This window comes from Vitis riparia, chromosome 12, assembly GCF_004353265.1.
Source record: "Vitis riparia cultivar Riparia Gloire de Montpellier isolate 1030 chromosome 12, EGFV_Vit.rip_1.0, whole genome shotgun sequence".
In the NCBI taxonomy this organism is placed as follows: domain Eukaryota; kingdom Viridiplantae; phylum Streptophyta; class Magnoliopsida; order Vitales; family Vitaceae; genus Vitis; species Vitis riparia.
This window is the reverse complement of record NC_048442.1, coordinates 20,820,633-20,838,512: the sequence shown is the minus strand read 5'-3', so window position 1 is coordinate 20,838,512 and position 17,880 is coordinate 20,820,633. Positions and strand designations below refer to the sequence as shown.

The following is a 17,880-nucleotide window of genomic DNA, read 5'->3' as shown; positions in this document are numbered from 1 at the left end:
CAAGTGGAGTCCTGTCTACCGTGGCATGTCGACTACGGCACCGTGATAGCCCACTCTTCACTGCACCGCAGCTGTCCCTTCTTGACCGGCTCAACCCATTTCTCCAAAAGAGATTGAGGGTGTCTTGTCCCTTTAGGGATCACCACACAGGGTTTACCCACCAATTACTTTGTTCTTTCTTCATTCTTCCTACATTTCTCCAATTCCATTATGACATGCAAATGCTTGTTGCATTGTTTTGAGTGTGTCCAGCTGGAGACAGTTGCAGCAGCTCTGGTCATAATCCTTGCTTTGAGTGATGTGTAGGAAATATCAAACCTTATGTTTGGTCATGCAGAAAATGACACTTGAATTATAATTTTTATGGGAGTTAGAAAAGTCTTGCTTCTTCGATGATTATCCAAAGATTCAATCATGAAATCCAGAAAATGTAATGAATGTCCAACAATCCCTAATTTGGCACCCATGTCAATGGTGTGTGTACCCCATTCATATGTATTACAACCATCTGTTATATATATCAGATTGAAATGAAAGTATGCTTATAGAATTGATATTGACTTTAAATGCTTGATCTAATATTCCACTACTTAAATCAAAACTCAATGGCAAAAACAATGAAGGATAGAAATTAAAAATTAAAATAAAATTGTTTTATATAAAATGAAATAAAAATAGCTTTGAAGCTCTTCATGTATATAGGTTTGGAGTTATTTATTGCTTCTTCATTGACTGGATTTCTCCTATGTTGTCTAGAATATATACTAGAGATAGCTCAAAACACCCACAATCATATACAAAGAAAAAGGAGCGATATGGCATTTTTTTAGCAAATTTTTGCTTACAAAATTTTGAAAATAAAAATAACAAACATGCTTATTTTTTGTTTTATTTTTAAGGTTCAATAGACTTGATTTTCAAAGCATATAATAAATTTGTTTTTGAGAAAATAAATGTCTTTACCCTATTAATTATTTCAAAATACATTTTCTAAAAGTATAATGTTTTTGAAAAATTTCGAGTTTTTCACGATTTTTTTTTCTTGAGTAATATTACATTTTGGATTTGGCTATACTTCTAATTGTTTTTTCAATATATTCCATAGAGAAGTTAAAATACATACCATCACTGTTTCTCTCTTTCTAAATTAATTGAAAAAAGTGGACTAGAAAAAGCATCATTTTCCCTTCTAATTAGCATGCACGACCAATAATATAGTCACTCCATTCATCTATCTATCTATCTATATATAATGTCATGTTGTACAATGAACTTGTAAAATGAGTGGAGAAGATCTCCAGAATGTAATTAAGATGGCAAATTCCAAGCATAAGATTGATGGATTTAGTTTGAATGCAATCATGGTTGAGTTGTAACTTTCACCCACTTCTTCCATGAAGGTTGTTGCACACCAATTACTCTCCCTTCCTTATCCCCTACATTTGTAAACCACATCCTCTCCTTTGACATTTATCAACTACCTTTTTTTCTTGCTCTCTGAAAGGAAAGATGCATCTCTTTTCACCTTGTGTTTCAGTGTTTGTGTTAGTGTATTGTTGGGTGGCTTGCTTCACTCCCACAGTGTTCTCCATCAATTTAGTTGATGAAATTGCTCTTATGGCCTTCAAAGCCCATATCACATATGATTCTCAAGGCATTTTGGCAATAAATTGGTCAACTAAAAGCTCCTATTGCACTTGGTATGGTATTTCTTGCAATGCTCTTCAACAAAGAGTTTCTGCAATCAACCTCTCTAACATGGGTCTTGAAGGAACTATTGCGCCACAAGTCGGCAACCTCTCATTTCTTATTTCTCTTGATCTTAGCAATAACTACTTCCATACCTCTCTTCCTAAGGAAATTGGTAAGATTCTCGTAATTGTTGTCTACTTTATAGGTTAATACTCATGTTTCCTGCTTCAACATATAATATCAATAAAGGTTGGGGTTATCATGATTTTTGGCTTTCAATTGTGATGAAATCGTTGAGTAATTGATAAATTATAGTTCAAAAAATAATATTTATATATGTGGTAGATTGGATTGTTGAATTATTGTGACCATGAATGATAACAAAAATATGAATGATACAACTTTAACTTATTCTCTTTATTTTGATATAAAATTCATTTTAATTAAATAAATCATTATACAATTTAAAAATTAGTTTTATTTTTTTAATTTCCTAAAAATTATTTTCTTTTTTCTATTTTGAATGAACTCAAGTAAACACAATTATAGTAATGGTAATGATTTTTTATTCTAATTTTTAGAATGAATAATATAAAATACAAGTCAGAATAAACATACACAACGATAATAAAAAGTTTCAGCTAACAGTGTATTTTTTTTTTTCAGTTATAAAATTAAATAATTTATTTATAGTGATATTTTACAATTGATAGATATTTTCAAATATAGAAAATTTTGATCCAACAAATTATATTATTAAAAAGTGAACATAATTTAATGTAATTTATTATACATTAAAATGTAATAAAATATTTAATAGATATCAAATAATTTATATATATATATATATATAGCTTTAATTTAATTTACTATAAAATATTTAAAGCTACAATATAATATTTATTTGTGATAAACAATAGTGGATAATTTTTTTGGTAACATTCCCAATAAAAAAAATAAAAAATATCAATTAGTTAATTATATTCTATCTAATACCCAACATTTGTGTAAGTGTACAGTTAATTTCACAAATTATTATTATAAAGTAAGAAACATCATTGTACACATAATTCAAACCATCGTATAGGTTCCAAATCGTATTCAATCAAACCAAAATGCACTACCCTTAAATGCTTGGCAACCATCAATATGTAGTTCATGATAAGTTTTCCTCAATATTAATGTCTATTGCAAATGTTATCATCATGTTTGATTCCATGAAAGTACTAAGAAAAAAATACTGAAAAAAGTTATTTTCTTATATTTGATTTTACTATAAAAATATGAAAAAAAAATCAAATATAATTAAAATTAATTTATTTTAAAATTATTTAATTTTAAATAGAAAATTTAAAACAAGTGAAGCATATTTCAAGCAGCATATAAATAATTTGTTGACTTTAAATCTATTTTTTCTATTTTTCTTTTAATTTTTTTTCCTATTTTTACTCTTTATTTTCATTCCCTCCTATTTCTTTGGAACTAAATAAAACCTATGACTATGTTTGGTTCCCAAAAAGTTATAGTGACAATACAAAGGAAAGAAAATAAAGAGTTTCTTAGAAGAAAAGAAAAAGTGAAAACAATAAAAAATAAATAAACTTGAAGTTAATAAATTATTTTTATACAATCATTCAAATTCATTTAACATAAAAAAAAAAATAGATTTAAATTTAATAAATTAATTTTATATGTTTCTTCAAATTTATTTACTTATTTTAATTCTTCCATACGAAGATATAATAATTTTAAAATACATAAAATTATAATTAATTTTAATTATATTTTTTTCCCTATTTTCTATTATAAAACCAACAATGAGAAAATTATTTTCCCTTAATATTTTCTTTTCTTTCTTTAATACTCTTCTCGACCTAACATAGTTTTTATGTTCATAATAATAATAATATTTTAGATATTTTTTTCATTTTATTTTAGGTAAGTGCAAGGAGCTTCAACAGTTGAATTTATTCAATAATAATCTGGTTGGAAGCATTCCGGAAGCCATTTGTAATTTATCAAAACTTGAAGAGCTGTATCTTGGCAACAATAAGTTGGCTGGTGAAATTCCAAAGAAGATGAGTGATCTTCTTAATCTGAAGATATTGTCATTCCCAATGAACAACTTAACAGGTTCCATACTAGCCACTATTTTCAACATATCTTCTTTGCTCAACATTAGTCTCTCCTATAATAGTCTCTCTGGGAATCTTCCCATGGATATGTGCAATACCAATCCAAAGCTCAAGGAGCTTAATCTTTCATCAAATCACTTGAGTGGGGAGATTCCCACCAGTTTAAGCCGATGTATAAAGCTTCAAGTAATTTTCTTACCATATAATGAATTCACAGGAAGCATACCAAAAGGAATTGGTAACTTGGTGGAGCTTCAGAGATTGTCTTTCCGGAATAATAGCTTGATAGGTACACTTTTTCTTTCCTTTCTTCTCTTCCTTTTTATTCACTCACTTTCTCTCAAGCTTTCAAAGATGTAAGCAATGCATTGAAGTTTTTCCAACCCACTCATTTTAATTTTCTTGCAGGAGAAATACCTCCATCACTGTTCAACATATCTTCATTGAGGTTTTTGGATTTGGGAGGAAATAACCTAGTAGGTATCCTCCCTACAGGCATGGGTTATGATCTTCCCAAGCTTGAAATCATTGATCTCTCAGCCAATCAACTCAAAGGTGAAATCCCCTCCAACTTGTCGCATTGTCGAGAGCTCCAAGTACTATCATTATCATTCAATCAGTTTACTGGAGGCATTCCACGAGCCATAGGGAGTTTATCGAATCTTGAAGAATTATATCTTGGTTATAACAATTTGGGAGGTGGAATTCCAAGAGAGATTGGGAATCTTCATAATTTAAATATTTTGTACTTCGAGTCTGCTAGACTAAGTGGTCCCATTCCTGCCCAAATTTTCAATATCTCTTCATTGAAAGTGATTGGTTTCAATCATAATAACCTCTCTGGGAGTCTTCCAATGGATATCTGCAAACATCTTCCTAATCTCCAAGAGCTCTATCTTTCTTGGAATCAGCTCAGTGGTCAACTTCCTACAACTCTGTCCTTATGTGGAGAGCTCCAAGTACTATCATTATCATTCAATCAGTTTACTGGAGGCATTCCACAAGCCATAGGGGGTTTATCGAGTCTTGAAGAATTATATCTTGGTTATAACAATTTGGGAGGTGGAATTCCTAGAGAGATTGGGAATCTTCATAATTTAAGTATTTTGAACTTCGAGTCTGCTAGACTAAGTGGTCCTATTCCTGCCCAAATTTTCAATATCTCTTCATTGAAAGTGATTGTTTTCAATCATAATAGCCTTTCTGGGAGTCTTCCAATGGATATCTGCAAACATCTTCCTAATCTCCAACAGCTCTATCTTTCTTGGAATCGGCTCAGTGGTCAACTTCCTGCAACTCTGTCCTTATGTGGAGAGCTTCTGTCACTGTCACTATCTTCCAACAAATTCGCAGGAAGCATAATAAGAGAAATTGGCAACTTATCCAAGCTTGAACAGATTTATCTTAGGAGGAATAGCTTCACAAGTACCATTCCACCTTCATTTGGTAATTTAACTGCCTTACAAAATCTCTATCTGGCAGAAAACAATATTCAAGGTAATATCCCCAAGGAGTTGGGGAATCTCATCAACTTACAATCCTTGGATATTTGCCACAACAATTTAACGGGGATGGTACCAGAAGCTATTTTTAACATCTCTAAGCTGCAGATCCTTTCGTTGCCAATAAATCACCTTTCAGGCAGTCTCCCATCAGGTATTGGCACTTGGCTCCAGAATCTTGAAGAGCTTTATATAGATGGCAATCAATTCAGTGGAAAAATTCCAACGTCCATTTCCAATATGTCGAAACTTATCTTCATGTACATAGGCGACAACTACTTCATTGGGAATGTGCCAAAAGATCTAGGTAACTTGAGACGACTCCAGATCCTCAGCCTTTCACGAAACCAGTTGACTAATGAACACTCAGACTCTGAGCTTGCCTTTTTTACATCATTGACGAATTGCATTTCTTTGAGAAAATTGTGGATCGATGGTAATCCTTTAAAAGGCATTATTCCAAATTCATTGGGAAATCTCTCTATTTCTCTTGAACGTATTGACATGAGCAGCTGCCAACTCAGAGGCACCATCCCTACAGGGGTTAGTAATCTAACCAACTTGATTGCTTTACGACTTGAGGATAATGACTTGACAGGGTTGATTCCAACATCATTTGGACGCCTACAGAAGCTCCAGGGGTTGCATATTTCTCAAAATCGAATACACGGATCCATTCCCAGTGGTCTATGCCATTTGACAAACTTGGGATTCTTGGATTTGAGTTCGAATAAACTTTTCGGAACAATCCCAAGCTGCTTTGGGAATCTTACTGGACTGCGTAACGTCTATCTTCACTCCAATGGACTAGATTCTGAGATACCTTCATCTCTGTGGACCCTTAGAGATCTCTTGGTTCTTAACTTGTCTTCAAACTTCCTCAACAGCCAACTATCCCTAGAAGTTGGAAGCATGAAGTCCTTAGTGGTTTTGGACCTGTCAAAGAACCAATTTTCAGGAAACATCCCAAGCACCATATCACTTCTTCAAAACCTGTTCCAACTTTACCTATCCCATAACAAGCTACAAGGTCATATTCCCCCCAATTTTGGTGATTTGGTGAGCTTGGAATACTTGGATCTGTCTGGGAACAATTTATCTGGTTTTATTCCCAAGTCATTAGAGGCTCTGAAATATCTCAAATACCTGAATGTTTCTTTCAATAAACTACAAGGAGAGATTCCAAACGGTGGACCCTTTGCAAACTTCACTGCTGAATCTTTCATCTCCAACCTAGCACTTTGTGGAGCACCTCGGTTTCAAGTCATGGCATGTGAGAAAGATACTAGTAGGAACACAAAATCACTCCTCTTGAAATGTATTATCCCTCTGAGTGTATCATCATCAGCAATAATATTAGTGGTTCTCTTTATTCTATGGAAGCGAAGACACACTAAGTCAGAAACTCCGGTTCAAGTTGATTTGCCGCTTCCCAGAATGCATAGAATGATTCCACATCAAGAACTCCTTTATGCAACCGGCTACTTTGGTGAAGACAATTTGATTGGAAAAGGTAGCTTAGGAATGGTATATAAAGGGGTACTATCCGATGGGTTGATTGTTGCTGTGAAGGTTTTCAATTTGGAATTACAGGGAGCTTTCAAGAGTTTTGAGGTAGAATGTGAAGTAATGCGGAATATTCGCCATCGAAATCTTACCAAGATAATTAGTAGTTGTTCCAACTTGGACTTCAAAGCCTTGGTGCTTGAGTATATGCCTAACGGGAGCTTAGAGAAGTGGTTGTACTCTCACAACTACTACTTGGATTTTGTCCAACGATTAAAAATTATGATAGATGTGGCATCAGGGTTAGAGTATCTCCATCATGATTATTCAAATCCTGTGGTTCACTGTGACTTGAAGCCCAGCAATGTCTTGTTGGATGATGACATGGTTGCACACATAAGTGATTTCGGCATTGCAAAACTGTTGATGGGAAATGAGTTTATGAAGAGAACCAAAACCTTGGGCACCGTAGGCTATATGGCACCAGGTAAAGTTTCCTATCACTTCAACACATTCTTATGTCATTTTTTTTTCTCTTTCAACTAGCTGGTTTTCCATTTGACCAAGAAGCACTATTTGGCATCAAAGTTTTACATAATGAACAACTAATATTACATGTAGGGTGTAGGTTAGGGGATAAGTTATTGTAAGTATTCTAGGTTTTTTAAATTGTTTTCAGTCCGTTGAAAAATGGAGAGGTAGTCATTGGCTCTTTACAAATGTCTTACATGATCATTTTTGACCTCTTGATAATTAATATTTTTTCACAAGAAGATTGTTTTTTTTTATTAATTATTTATCTTTCTCTATATTACTATTTCTTTGTTCATTTTACTAATGGAAACTAATATGCAAGCATGCAGAGTATGGCTCAGAGGGAATAGTATCCACAAAAGGTGATATATATAGTTATGGGATCATGCTCATGGAAACTTTTGTGAGGAAGAAACCTATAGACGAAATGTTTATGGAGGAACTAACCTTGAAGAGTTGGGTGGAGTCATCAACCAACAACATAATGGAGGTTATAGATGCCAATCTCCTGACAGAAGAAGATGAAAGTTTTTCCTTAAAACAAGCTTGTTTTTCTTCCATCATGACATTAGCTCTGGATTGTACAGCTGAGCCTCCTGAGAAGAGGATTAACATGAAAGATGTGGTGGTTAGACTCAAGAAGCTCCTGAATCAAATTGCTGATTTAAGGACTCCATAATTAAGAAGAAGAAGGCATGGAGATGATCATGTTCCTTTCTTCCACCCTGAGCTTATTTAAGAGTTCACAAATCAAGAATTGAGGGACCATTGGGCATGGCCTGCCAGGTAGTTGAAAGTTCCTTATTATATCACCTTTATACAAATTATTCTGTATGCTTTTATTTCATATTTTTCCATTGGCATAATATTAAGTCAAGATACCTAGTGAATGACTTCCAGAAGAACATTTCGTATTTTTTTTTAAAAGATACGATAGACTTTACTACAATAAATTATTTGGCTGTGATTGATCATTTCAGCAAATTGTTTGGCCCAAATCGACTTCTATTTGTAGACATATTTTACTTAATTTCTTATAACTTACAATTACTTAATTTCTTATAATTGGATTTAGCTTATTTCAAAATCATGGCTCGTGAGGATTAGAAAGTTAGAAAATTCAAATTCAAACGTGACTTTCTTCTTCCAAACATGTTTTATGGTTCAAAAAGAATATAATATAAATTGACAACAATAAGCTATTGAAAGAATAGAGTAAAAGTGGTTTTTGTTTTACTCAATCAAAGATATGACATGATCAATATTTATCATGTAATCTGAACAATTTTGAAAAGGTTAATAATTTTAATTTTGTGTTTTTATTTGTGAGAATTAAGATCTCAAATTGGATAAAGAATTTAGTAAAATGTTAAAAAGAAAAAAAAAAGAAGAAGAAAAAAAACACCAAATTGAGTGAAGATTAGCTTTGGGGATGATATATATACAGGTCATTTGTCAATAGGAAATAATATTATTGAAAATAATCACCATAGCACAACTAACCATGGTTTTGTTTCTATAAACAAAAAATTGTCATTTCATCAAAATATATAGTAATCAACCGAAGTTTAAACTCAGATTGAATTTTAGAATCAAATAAAGATAACTTAGATTTCTTATGAATGCTTCAAATTAGGGATTTCAAAATATGGGAAATAAGTCTTTCACAAAATATATTAAAACATCTTTTAGGAACAATAATCCTAAAAAATATGGAATTATTTAAGCAAATTAGATTAAAAACAATCAGCAATTCATCAAACAAATTCATACTTGAATGAAAAAGCATGACCGTTAGTATTGATACATCTATATCTATATTAAAAGTGATATAGATATGGAATGATAAATATTTTATTCATATATATAAAAGAATATTAAGGTAGGGAATTCCAAGCACAAGGTTAAGGAATTAATTAGTTCGAGTCCAATTAGATGTAATTATATCGAAGTTGTTAAAACAATTTTGTTAAATTATTAAATAGATTATATCAAAGTTATTAAAACAATTTATTAAATTGTTAAACAGATTACATAGATTGAATTATCTAAAAAAAGAGTAGCATCGGAAAGTATGCCTACCGAGTCAATAACCAATGTTTTTGCACCACTTCGATAAGTGAACTGCACCATGGTTAGCACTCTGGATGGGACTGCATTGAAGCTCTTTTTCACCACCTAGGACATCTTTTTCCAAAGAGGTTATTGCTCACGAATTACTTGATAGACGTTAAGATTACTCACAGCTCTCACTTGTTGTTGCACTTCAGAAGTTAGGTAGTTTGTTAGACTTTGTTAGATTAGTTAAGCTGTTACACAGTGGAAAATTCTACGGCACCGAAGTGGGTACCGCAGCTGCAAAATTCTTGTCGTTGGATCAAAAGCTTCTAATCAAGACTGAATGCCTTTGCACCACTTAGCTGGACTGCACCATTCGTATTGCCTATTCTTGAATACACTTTGCTTGACCAACTTTTCAGGTTTCTTTCTCGGTTTTGGCAGGACTGCACTGTTGTTGCCCCTGCTTGCCCTCCATGACCCACATTTTTCCAAGGAGGTGGTTTCCCACCAATTTCTTTCTTCTTGAATACACCTTTAGATCGTCATATGCTGACAGCTCTTCACTGCACCGGGCTTGACCCGAGGTTAGCTCTTTTGTCCTTTTGGAAAACTGCACCGGAGCTGTCTCTTCTTGACCGGCTCAACCCACTTCTCCAAAAGAGGTTGAGGGTGTCTTGTCCCTTTAGGGATCACCACACAGGCTTTACCCACCAATTACTTTGTTTTTTCTTCATTCTTCCTACATTTCTCCAATTCCATTATGACATGCAGATGCTTGTTGCATTGTTTTGAGTGTGTCCAGCTGGAGACAGTTGCAGCAGCACTGGTCATAATCCATGCTTTCAGTGATGTGTAAGAAATATCAAACTTTATGTTTGGTCATGCAGAAAATGACACCTGAATTATAATTTTTATGGGAGTTAGAAAAGTCTTGCTTCTTTGACGATTATCCAAAGATTCAATCATGAAATGCAGAAAATGTAAACTTCATTTATATAGGTTTGGAACTTATTTCTTTAGAAAATGTAAATCTCTATGTATATATGAATATCCAACAATCCCTAATTTCACACCCATATCAATGGTGTGCATGCCTCATTGATATGTATTACAACCATCCGCTATATATATCACATTCAAACGAAAATATTCTTATAGAATTGATATTGACTTTAAATACTTGATCAAATATTCCACTACTTAGATCAAAACTCAATGGCAAAAACAATGAAGGATAGAAATTTAAAAATAAAAAATAAAATTATTTTATATAAAATGAAATAAAAATACCTCTGAAGCTCGTCATGTATAAAGGTTTGGAGTTATTTATTGCTTCTTCATCCACAATCATATACAAAGAAAGAGGAGCGATATGACATCTTTTAGAAAATTTTTGCTTGCAAAATGGGGATTGGTAGTTGAAAATTTTATTATTATTGATCTACCATTTCCAAGTAAAATCATCAAAACCTTCTAAATGTGATTATTCTTTCATTAAAGGGTTGTCAAATTTCTTTTTAATAAAGTTTCACAGAAGATAAGAAAATTATATATATATATATATATTGATAATTTATTTAAAGTTATAAATTTGTTAATATTATTACATAGTTATGGATTTCTTTAATATAATATGTTAGACGTTCTTTAAGTAAAGGAATATTGTTATTGCTTTTATAATAATATATAAGAACATTAGAAAAAAAGAGTTAATGATGTATTTTTCGACAAATTTAATAATCATAATTCCATATTTGAAACTGCCTACAACAATAATGAGATTCAAAATTTATAAAATTTAAAGGATTTATAACATAATCTAATTAGATTTATATGTTTAATTTACATGAGCAAATTACAAATAAATTATTTAGTGGACTAAATTACAATAGATATGATATTTTATATCAAAAGATAATTTTTACTATGAATACATTAACTAGATAATATTTGAAAAGAACATTGAAATTTTTTTATATAATGTGTAGGGTTAATTTTGCAAAATAAATTGTCTTTAGTCTTTAATGACTTTCATTATCAAGAGTTAAATTAAATTAAGTACATTAAACTATCATACCAAATGATTTTCACTTTGATTGATTTATCAATTATTATAAAGCTTATAATTTTTAGAAAATAAGAAAATAAATTTTAAAAATCATTCACAAAAGGTAGACAGCTCTATTTGCAAGTGGAGTTTTGTCTACCGTGGCATGTGGACTACGGCACCGTGATAGCCCACTCTTCACTGCACCAGCTTGACCCAAGGCTAGCTCTTTTGTCCCTTTTGGAAAACTGCACCGTAGCTATCGCCCCTTCTTGGCCGGCTTAACCCACTTCTCCAAAAGCAGTTGAGGGTGTTCTTGTCACTTTAGGGACCACCACACAGGGGTTACCCAGCAAATAATTTGTTCTTTCTTCATTCTTCCTACATTGCTCCAATTGCATTATGACATATGCAAATGCTGTAGAATTGTTGAATATGTCTAACGAGAGACAGTTGCAGCAGCTCTGGTCCTAATCCATGCATTCAATGAGGTGTAGGAAATACCAAACTTTGTGTTTGGTCATGCAGAAAATGACTCTGGAATTATAATTTTTATGGGAGTTAGAAAAGTCTTGCTTCTTTGATGATTATCCAATGATTCAATCAGGACAAGCAGAAATGTAAATCTTCATGTATATAGGTTTTGAAGTTATTTCTTCAGAAAATATAAATATTCATGTATATATGAATCTCCCACAAGCCCTAATTTCACCCCTATAAATTCGTTATTCGACTCCCATGATTTGTGTCATGCTCCCATATTATATTACTCTTCTCCAATAATCGCTGATTCTGCTTTATTCCACTTCAATATCTCTTAATTTCGCTTTCAAGGACAAAGTTATAACTCTTCTATTCAATTAATTTATATCATGATCTAATTGCTTTGTGTCCTTAGTCCCATTGATCTTGATCACATTGCTTTGTAGCGAGGTTTCAATATTTCTTTATGTTTTTGTCCCAATTGGTTGATCGTACCATAGCTCCTTTTGCTTTGCATCCCCATTGTTGCTACAAATCAAATAAATAAGCTATACTCAACTCTCAATGTTGTGCACCCAATTCATTTGTATTACAACCATATGCTATATATCTCATTCAAATGGAAGTATTCTTATAGAATTGATATTGATGTTAAACACGAGCAAATGTTTCATTATTTAGACCAAAGCTCAATGGCAAAAACAATGAAGGATAAATTATTAGATAAGGTGGACTTTAGGATTTTAATCGAGTTAAAATATTTTTATTAGATTATTAAAAATTGGATACATGCTCAAACCTAGCGCTTAAGTGCTCAAATTTGGCGCTCAAGCACTTTGAGAGCACTCAAACACGAGAAATGCTCCAGTGTTTGAGCGTTTGAAGTAGATCTTTCCAAATTTGAGTGTAAACACCCTTACTCGACATAAGGGAAATGTTCACCCCTTTCACTTTTTAGATGCAGAAAAAATTAATGCCTATTGAAACTCCTGAAAAGACTTCTAAATGAAAATCGTAATTACCTTGATTCTTTTGTAATTATTTCAAATGTGATAGTTTATGTTTAAGTTGTATAGTGTAATTTGTTATTGAATTATTATAATATTTAGATTTACAATTAATTTTTTTTATAGTAATTAAGACTTACCTAGAGCCGATTCTTGTATTATAGCTATTAGTATTATTTTATTTATTTATTTAAGATTAAACTATTTAGAGGAAATAGTTTGACTAGTTGATTGCTAGGTAAGATGAAAGTAACCCTTAGGGTCAAATCTTTGACTTGGGGTCACAATTTAGGTTTTGGATTGCCTGGAATTCGAGGCATGACACATGCACTTTCGGATTTTAGAATTTATTCATCAATGGTTCGTCGGTTCTCATTAATATTGCCTCCATCACTAAGTGCCTGGTGTTGGGCTCATCCCAGGGAGCCATAATCCATTTAATTTTGTATGCCTCCTCTTACACCCCAGTATTCTGTTGGCAACTCGTGAACCACATTTTGTAAGGGAAAACAATGCCTCTAGTCCTTATGCCATGCAGTAACTACGTTCAATATTTCAGACAAAAACAATGGCATTGAATGCAATGAGCCTCATCACTGAAGCTTACAGTAGACTATCTGTCTCCATCAGTTTGTATCAAAGCTAGTTTTTCAAATGAAGTAAAAATCTATGATAGCAAAATGAAAATGGCTATTTTTTCTTTCTTTAATTAAAGAGAAAAGGGTTATTGGTTTTGCTACTAAACAAGACATGATCATTTTAAGCATTCGGACAATCACAAGGATATGTCCAATATTCTTACATTAATTAACCAGGTAGAGCATGTGTGGAGACCTAAGCATCCACCCATGATTTGATTGCTACTTCTCATGAAGTATTGGTACACGGTAATGCACAAGCACTTCTAATGAAGTATTGGTGCACACTACACAAGCAATAATATACATATGATATTGCAATATAGCTAATTAACTGATAATCATTTGCTGCTTCAGTTCTGAGGCTTGGCTTTAGTTTCTGCCTCAACAGCCTCACCTGCATAAGAGCAACACCTCCTGCAACCTCTTCCATAGGACCCACCACTGCAGCAACCATACCGGCAATACCCTCCTCCATAGCCTCCACGGCCCGGATTACCACCTTAACGTCCGTGGCCAGGGTAGCCTCCGTTTCCGCCACCTGGGTAGCCTCCGTTTCCGCCACCCGGGTAGCCTCCGTTTCCGCCACCTGGGTAGCCTCCGTTTTCACCACCTGAGAAGCCTCCGTATCCCATAGCTGGCTGTCCTCCATTTCCGCCACCTGGGTACCCTCCATTGCCACGGTACTTGGCATCATCTACCCCATTTGTCTTTGCTGCCCCCTCAGCTGCAGTTTTGAGGTACATCAAATTAATGTAATAGACATTTGTCTATAGCAGTATAAGGTATATATAAACATGTATATAACTCAAGAAGTTCCTTTGATAGAATCTATATATGGTTCTAGTCTAAGGTTAATAAAAATAGTTGAGTATTTGGAAGCTTTATTAGACTGAAAGTCCACTCTCCATGTATAGGTATTCTTACTGATAATCCACTCATACATTCATATATAGTGTATGAATGACAAAACCAGCGTTACATGGGGAAAGATAAATAAATAAATGAAGCAAACTCACTCTTTTCTTGTTCAGTGGAGGTCTCAGCCAAGTCCCTAGCGGCCACCTCTGAAGAGATGAGAAGAAGAACAGCCCATAAAAGAGCCAGGAAAACAAAAGCCTTGGAACCCATTTTCCCTATGCTGAACTCTTAAAGAAAGGGCTGGAGAAGGATGAAGTATGTACACCAGTGCCTCCTGACCTCCATTTATAGGCAATAAGAGATGTTGCTAGAGAGAGCAACCAATAAGAAGCATGCAGATGTGACCCACATTGTAGTTGGGTGTTGGAAGGTTGGCTTTTATTTCATTTGGCAATCAGATCTTATCTTATATATGATAAAATTTCTGAAAAAATAAAAAAAGTCGAGTTTTCCTTTTTCGGTTTGACTGTCATTTGTTTTAATTCTTTTCATGTTTTAAGAATTGGTGTTTGGAAACTTTAGGTGTCTATCCACTAGGGTTTCATCCTTGTATAAATATTACGTTTACAAATTGTTTTCATTATTGACGGAAATTTGAAGAAAAAAAAAGATTATTAGCCTTTATGGATTCTAAAACTCCTAGGCTTTTGTAATTCTCATTCTTTGAGTTTGTGAGAGAGATCTGCATCCCTTTAGGTGTTGAGATGGTCCATTGATTGCATGTGTGGTGTTGTGTCACGGATTTGAAAACTAGTATATGTATTGAAGAATAAAACTTAAGGATGACATCCACCATATAAATCTGTATATTTTTCTTCTAAAAGAAGATTTGTGTTTTGCGGTCTCTAATCCTATGGTTTTTATATCTGTATAGTCTTTGGGAGACTTTTTGGATGGTTTTCACATAAAAATTGTTGGTTTCTCTTAGCAAATTTTTGCTTGCAAAATGGGGATTGGTAGTTGAAAAATTTATTATTATTGATCTACCATTTCTAAGTAAAATCATCAAACCCTTCTAAATGTGACTATTATTTCATTAGAGGGTTGTCAAATTTCTTGTTAATAAAGTCTCACAAAAGATAAGAAAATAAAATTATGAGGTATAATATATGTACTTTTTATTATTATTATTTGTATTTTGTCTATCATTATATATATATATATATATATATATATATATATATATATATATATATATATATATATATATATATATATATATATATTGATAATTTATTTAAAGTTATAAATTTGTTAATATTATTACATAGTTATGGATTTCTTTAATATAATATGTTAGATGTTCTTTTGAGTAAAGGAATATTGTTATTGCTTTTATAATAATATATAAGAACATTAGAAAAAAACAGTTAATGATGTATTTTTTTGACAAATTTAATAATCATAATTCCATATTTGAAACTACCTACAACAATAATGAGATTTGACATTTATAAAATTTAAAGGATTTATAACACAATGTAATTAGATTTATATGTTTAATTTACATGAGCAAATTACAAATAAATTATTTAGTGGACTAAATTACAATAGATATGATATTTTATATCAAAATATAATTTTTACTATGAATACATTAACTATATAATATTTGAAAAGAACATTGAAATTTTTTTATATAATGTGTAGGATTAATTTTGCAAAATAAATTATCTTTAGTCTTTAATGACTTTCATTATCAAGAGTTAAATTAAATTCATTACATTAAACTATCATACCAAATGATTTTCACTTTGATTGATTTATCAATTATTATAAAGCTTATAATTTTTAGAAAATAAGAAAATAAATTTTAAAAATCATTCACAAAAGGTAGACAGCTCTATTTGCAAGTGGAGTTTTGTCTACTGTGGCATGAGGACTACGACACCATGATAGCCACTCTTCAATGCACCAGGCTTGACCCGAGGGTAGCTCTTTTGTCCCTTTTGGAAAACTGCACCGTAGCTGTTGCCCCTTCTTGTCCGGCATAACCCACTTCTCCAAAAGCTGTTGAGGGTGTTCTTGTCACTAGGGACCACCGGGTTACCCAACAATTACTTTAATATGTCTAACGAGAGACAGTTGCAGCAGCTCTGGAGATAATCCATGCATTCTATGAGGTGTAGGAAATACCAAACTTTGTGTTTGGTCATGCAGAAAATGACTCTGGATTTATAATTTTTATGGGAGTTGGAAAAGTCTTGCTTCTTTGATGATTATCCAATGATTCAATCATGTTGTAGTATGTGGCTTATGTTTGAACGAAAGGATTTATGGAGAAAAAGGGGCAAAAGGCCGGAGTGAAGTGGAGCGATGACATTTGCCATTTAAGCTTGTACCTCATTTTTCTGTGGGGGCGAATGATAGGTTGAGGGGTATTTTTGGAATTTCATTCCTAAGGGTTAGTATAAATACCCTTTAATGTAGCCCTAATTTTAACATAGTGAAAACCCTTTTTCCTGTTCTCGTGGACGTAGGCAATTAGCCGAACCACATTAAATCTTTGTGTTCTTTCTCATTTTCCCTACTTTTCACCATAAATCGTTGCACAGATTCCAACAAATCAGGATAAGCAAAAAATGTAAATCTTCAAGTATATAGGTTTGGAAGTTATTTCTTCAGAAAATATAAATATTCATGTATATATGAATCTCCAACAAGCCCTAATTTCACCTCTATAAGTTTGTTATTCCACTCCCATAGTTTGTGTCATACTCCCATATTATATTACTCTTCTCCAATAATCGTTGATTCTGCTTTATTAATTCCACTCCAATATCTCTTAATTTCGCTTTCAAGGACAAAGTTATAAATCTTCTATTCTATTAATTTATATCATGATCTAATTGTTTTGTGTCCTTAGTCACATTGCTTTGTACCCTTGATCATATTGCTTTGTAACGAGGTTTCATTTCTTCATGTTTTTGTTCCAATTGGTTGATCGTACCATAGTTCCTTTTGCTTTGCATGCCCATTGTTGGTACAAATCAAATAAAGAAGCTATACTCAACTCTCAATGTTGTGCACCCAATTCATTTGTATTACAACCATATTCTATATATCACATTCAAATGGAAGTATTCTTATAGAATTGATATTGATGTCAAACACTTGAGCAAATATTTCATTATATAGACCAAAGCTCAATGGCAAAAACAATGAAGGATAAATTATTAGATAAGGTGGACTTTAGGATTTTAATTGAGCTAAAATATTTTTATTAGATTATTAAAAACCGGATACATGCTCAAACCTAGCGCTTAATTAAGTACTCAAATTTGGCGCTCAAGCGCTATGGGAGCACTAGAGCATGAGAAGCACTCTAGTGTTTGAGCGTTTAAAGTACAACTT

At 32.6% G+C, this 17,880-nt stretch overlaps 2 protein-coding genes across 3 annotated transcripts; one reads left to right on the top strand and one right to left on the bottom strand.

The window, feature by feature from the left end:
- Positions 1-1,333: 1,333 nt before the first annotated feature.
- Positions 1,334-8,259, top strand: LOC117926382 (receptor kinase-like protein Xa21). 2 transcript variants are annotated; one of them, XM_034845472.1, is made up of 5 exons: positions 1,334-1,864; positions 3,631-3,825; positions 4,045-4,116; positions 4,236-7,322; positions 7,699-8,259. In XM_034845472.1, the coding sequence occupies exons 1-5, from the start codon at positions 1,510-1,512 to the stop codon at positions 8,046-8,048; spliced, it is 4,059 nt and encodes a 1,352-aa protein (XP_034701363.1). In that variant the 5' UTR covers positions 1,334-1,509; the 3' UTR covers positions 8,049-8,259. The 2 variants fall into 2 exon arrangements, with proteins under 2 accessions (XP_034701363.1, XP_034701364.1); XM_034845473.1 differs by lacking the exon at positions 3,631-3,825 and having other exon boundaries at positions 1,335-1,864.
- A 5,735-nt stretch (positions 8,260-13,994) lies between these two features.
- LOC117926999 (glycine-rich cell wall structural protein-like) lies at positions 13,995-14,789 on the bottom strand. Its single transcript, XM_034846354.1, has 2 exons — positions 14,625-14,789; positions 13,995-14,332 (listed from the first exon to the last, which is right to left on the bottom strand). The coding sequence occupies exons 1-2, from the start codon at positions 14,734-14,736 to the stop codon at positions 14,109-14,111; spliced, it is 336 nt and encodes a 111-aa protein (XP_034702245.1). The 5' UTR covers positions 14,737-14,789; the 3' UTR covers positions 13,995-14,108.
- Between the last annotated feature and the right edge of the window lie 3,091 nt (positions 14,790-17,880).

What these genes read in the sequence shown, in the direction of transcription:
- LOC117926382 (XM_034845472.1), top strand. Translation starts at nt 1,510, where the DNA reads ATGCATCTCTTTTCACCTTGTGTTTCAGTGTTTGTGTTAGTGTATTGT. An exon ending in CCCAATGAACAACTTAACAG is followed by an intron (nt 3,826 to 4,044) that starts GTTCCATACTAG and finishes ATGAATTCACAG; the next exon opens with GAAGCATACCAAAAGGAATT. An exon ending in CCGGAATAATAGCTTGATAG is followed by an intron (nt 4,117 to 4,235) that starts GTACACTTTTTC and finishes ATTTTCTTGCAG; the next exon opens with GAGAAATACCTCCATCACTG.
- LOC117926999 (XM_034846354.1), bottom strand. Translation starts at nt 14,736, where the DNA reads ATGGGTTCCAAGGCTTTTGTTTTCCTGGCTCTTTTATGGGCTGTTCTT. An exon ending in CTCCACTGAACAAGAAAAGA is followed by an intron (nt 14,333 to 14,624) that starts GTGAGTTTGCTT and finishes TCAAAACTGCAG; the next exon opens with CTGAGGGGGCAGCAAAGACA.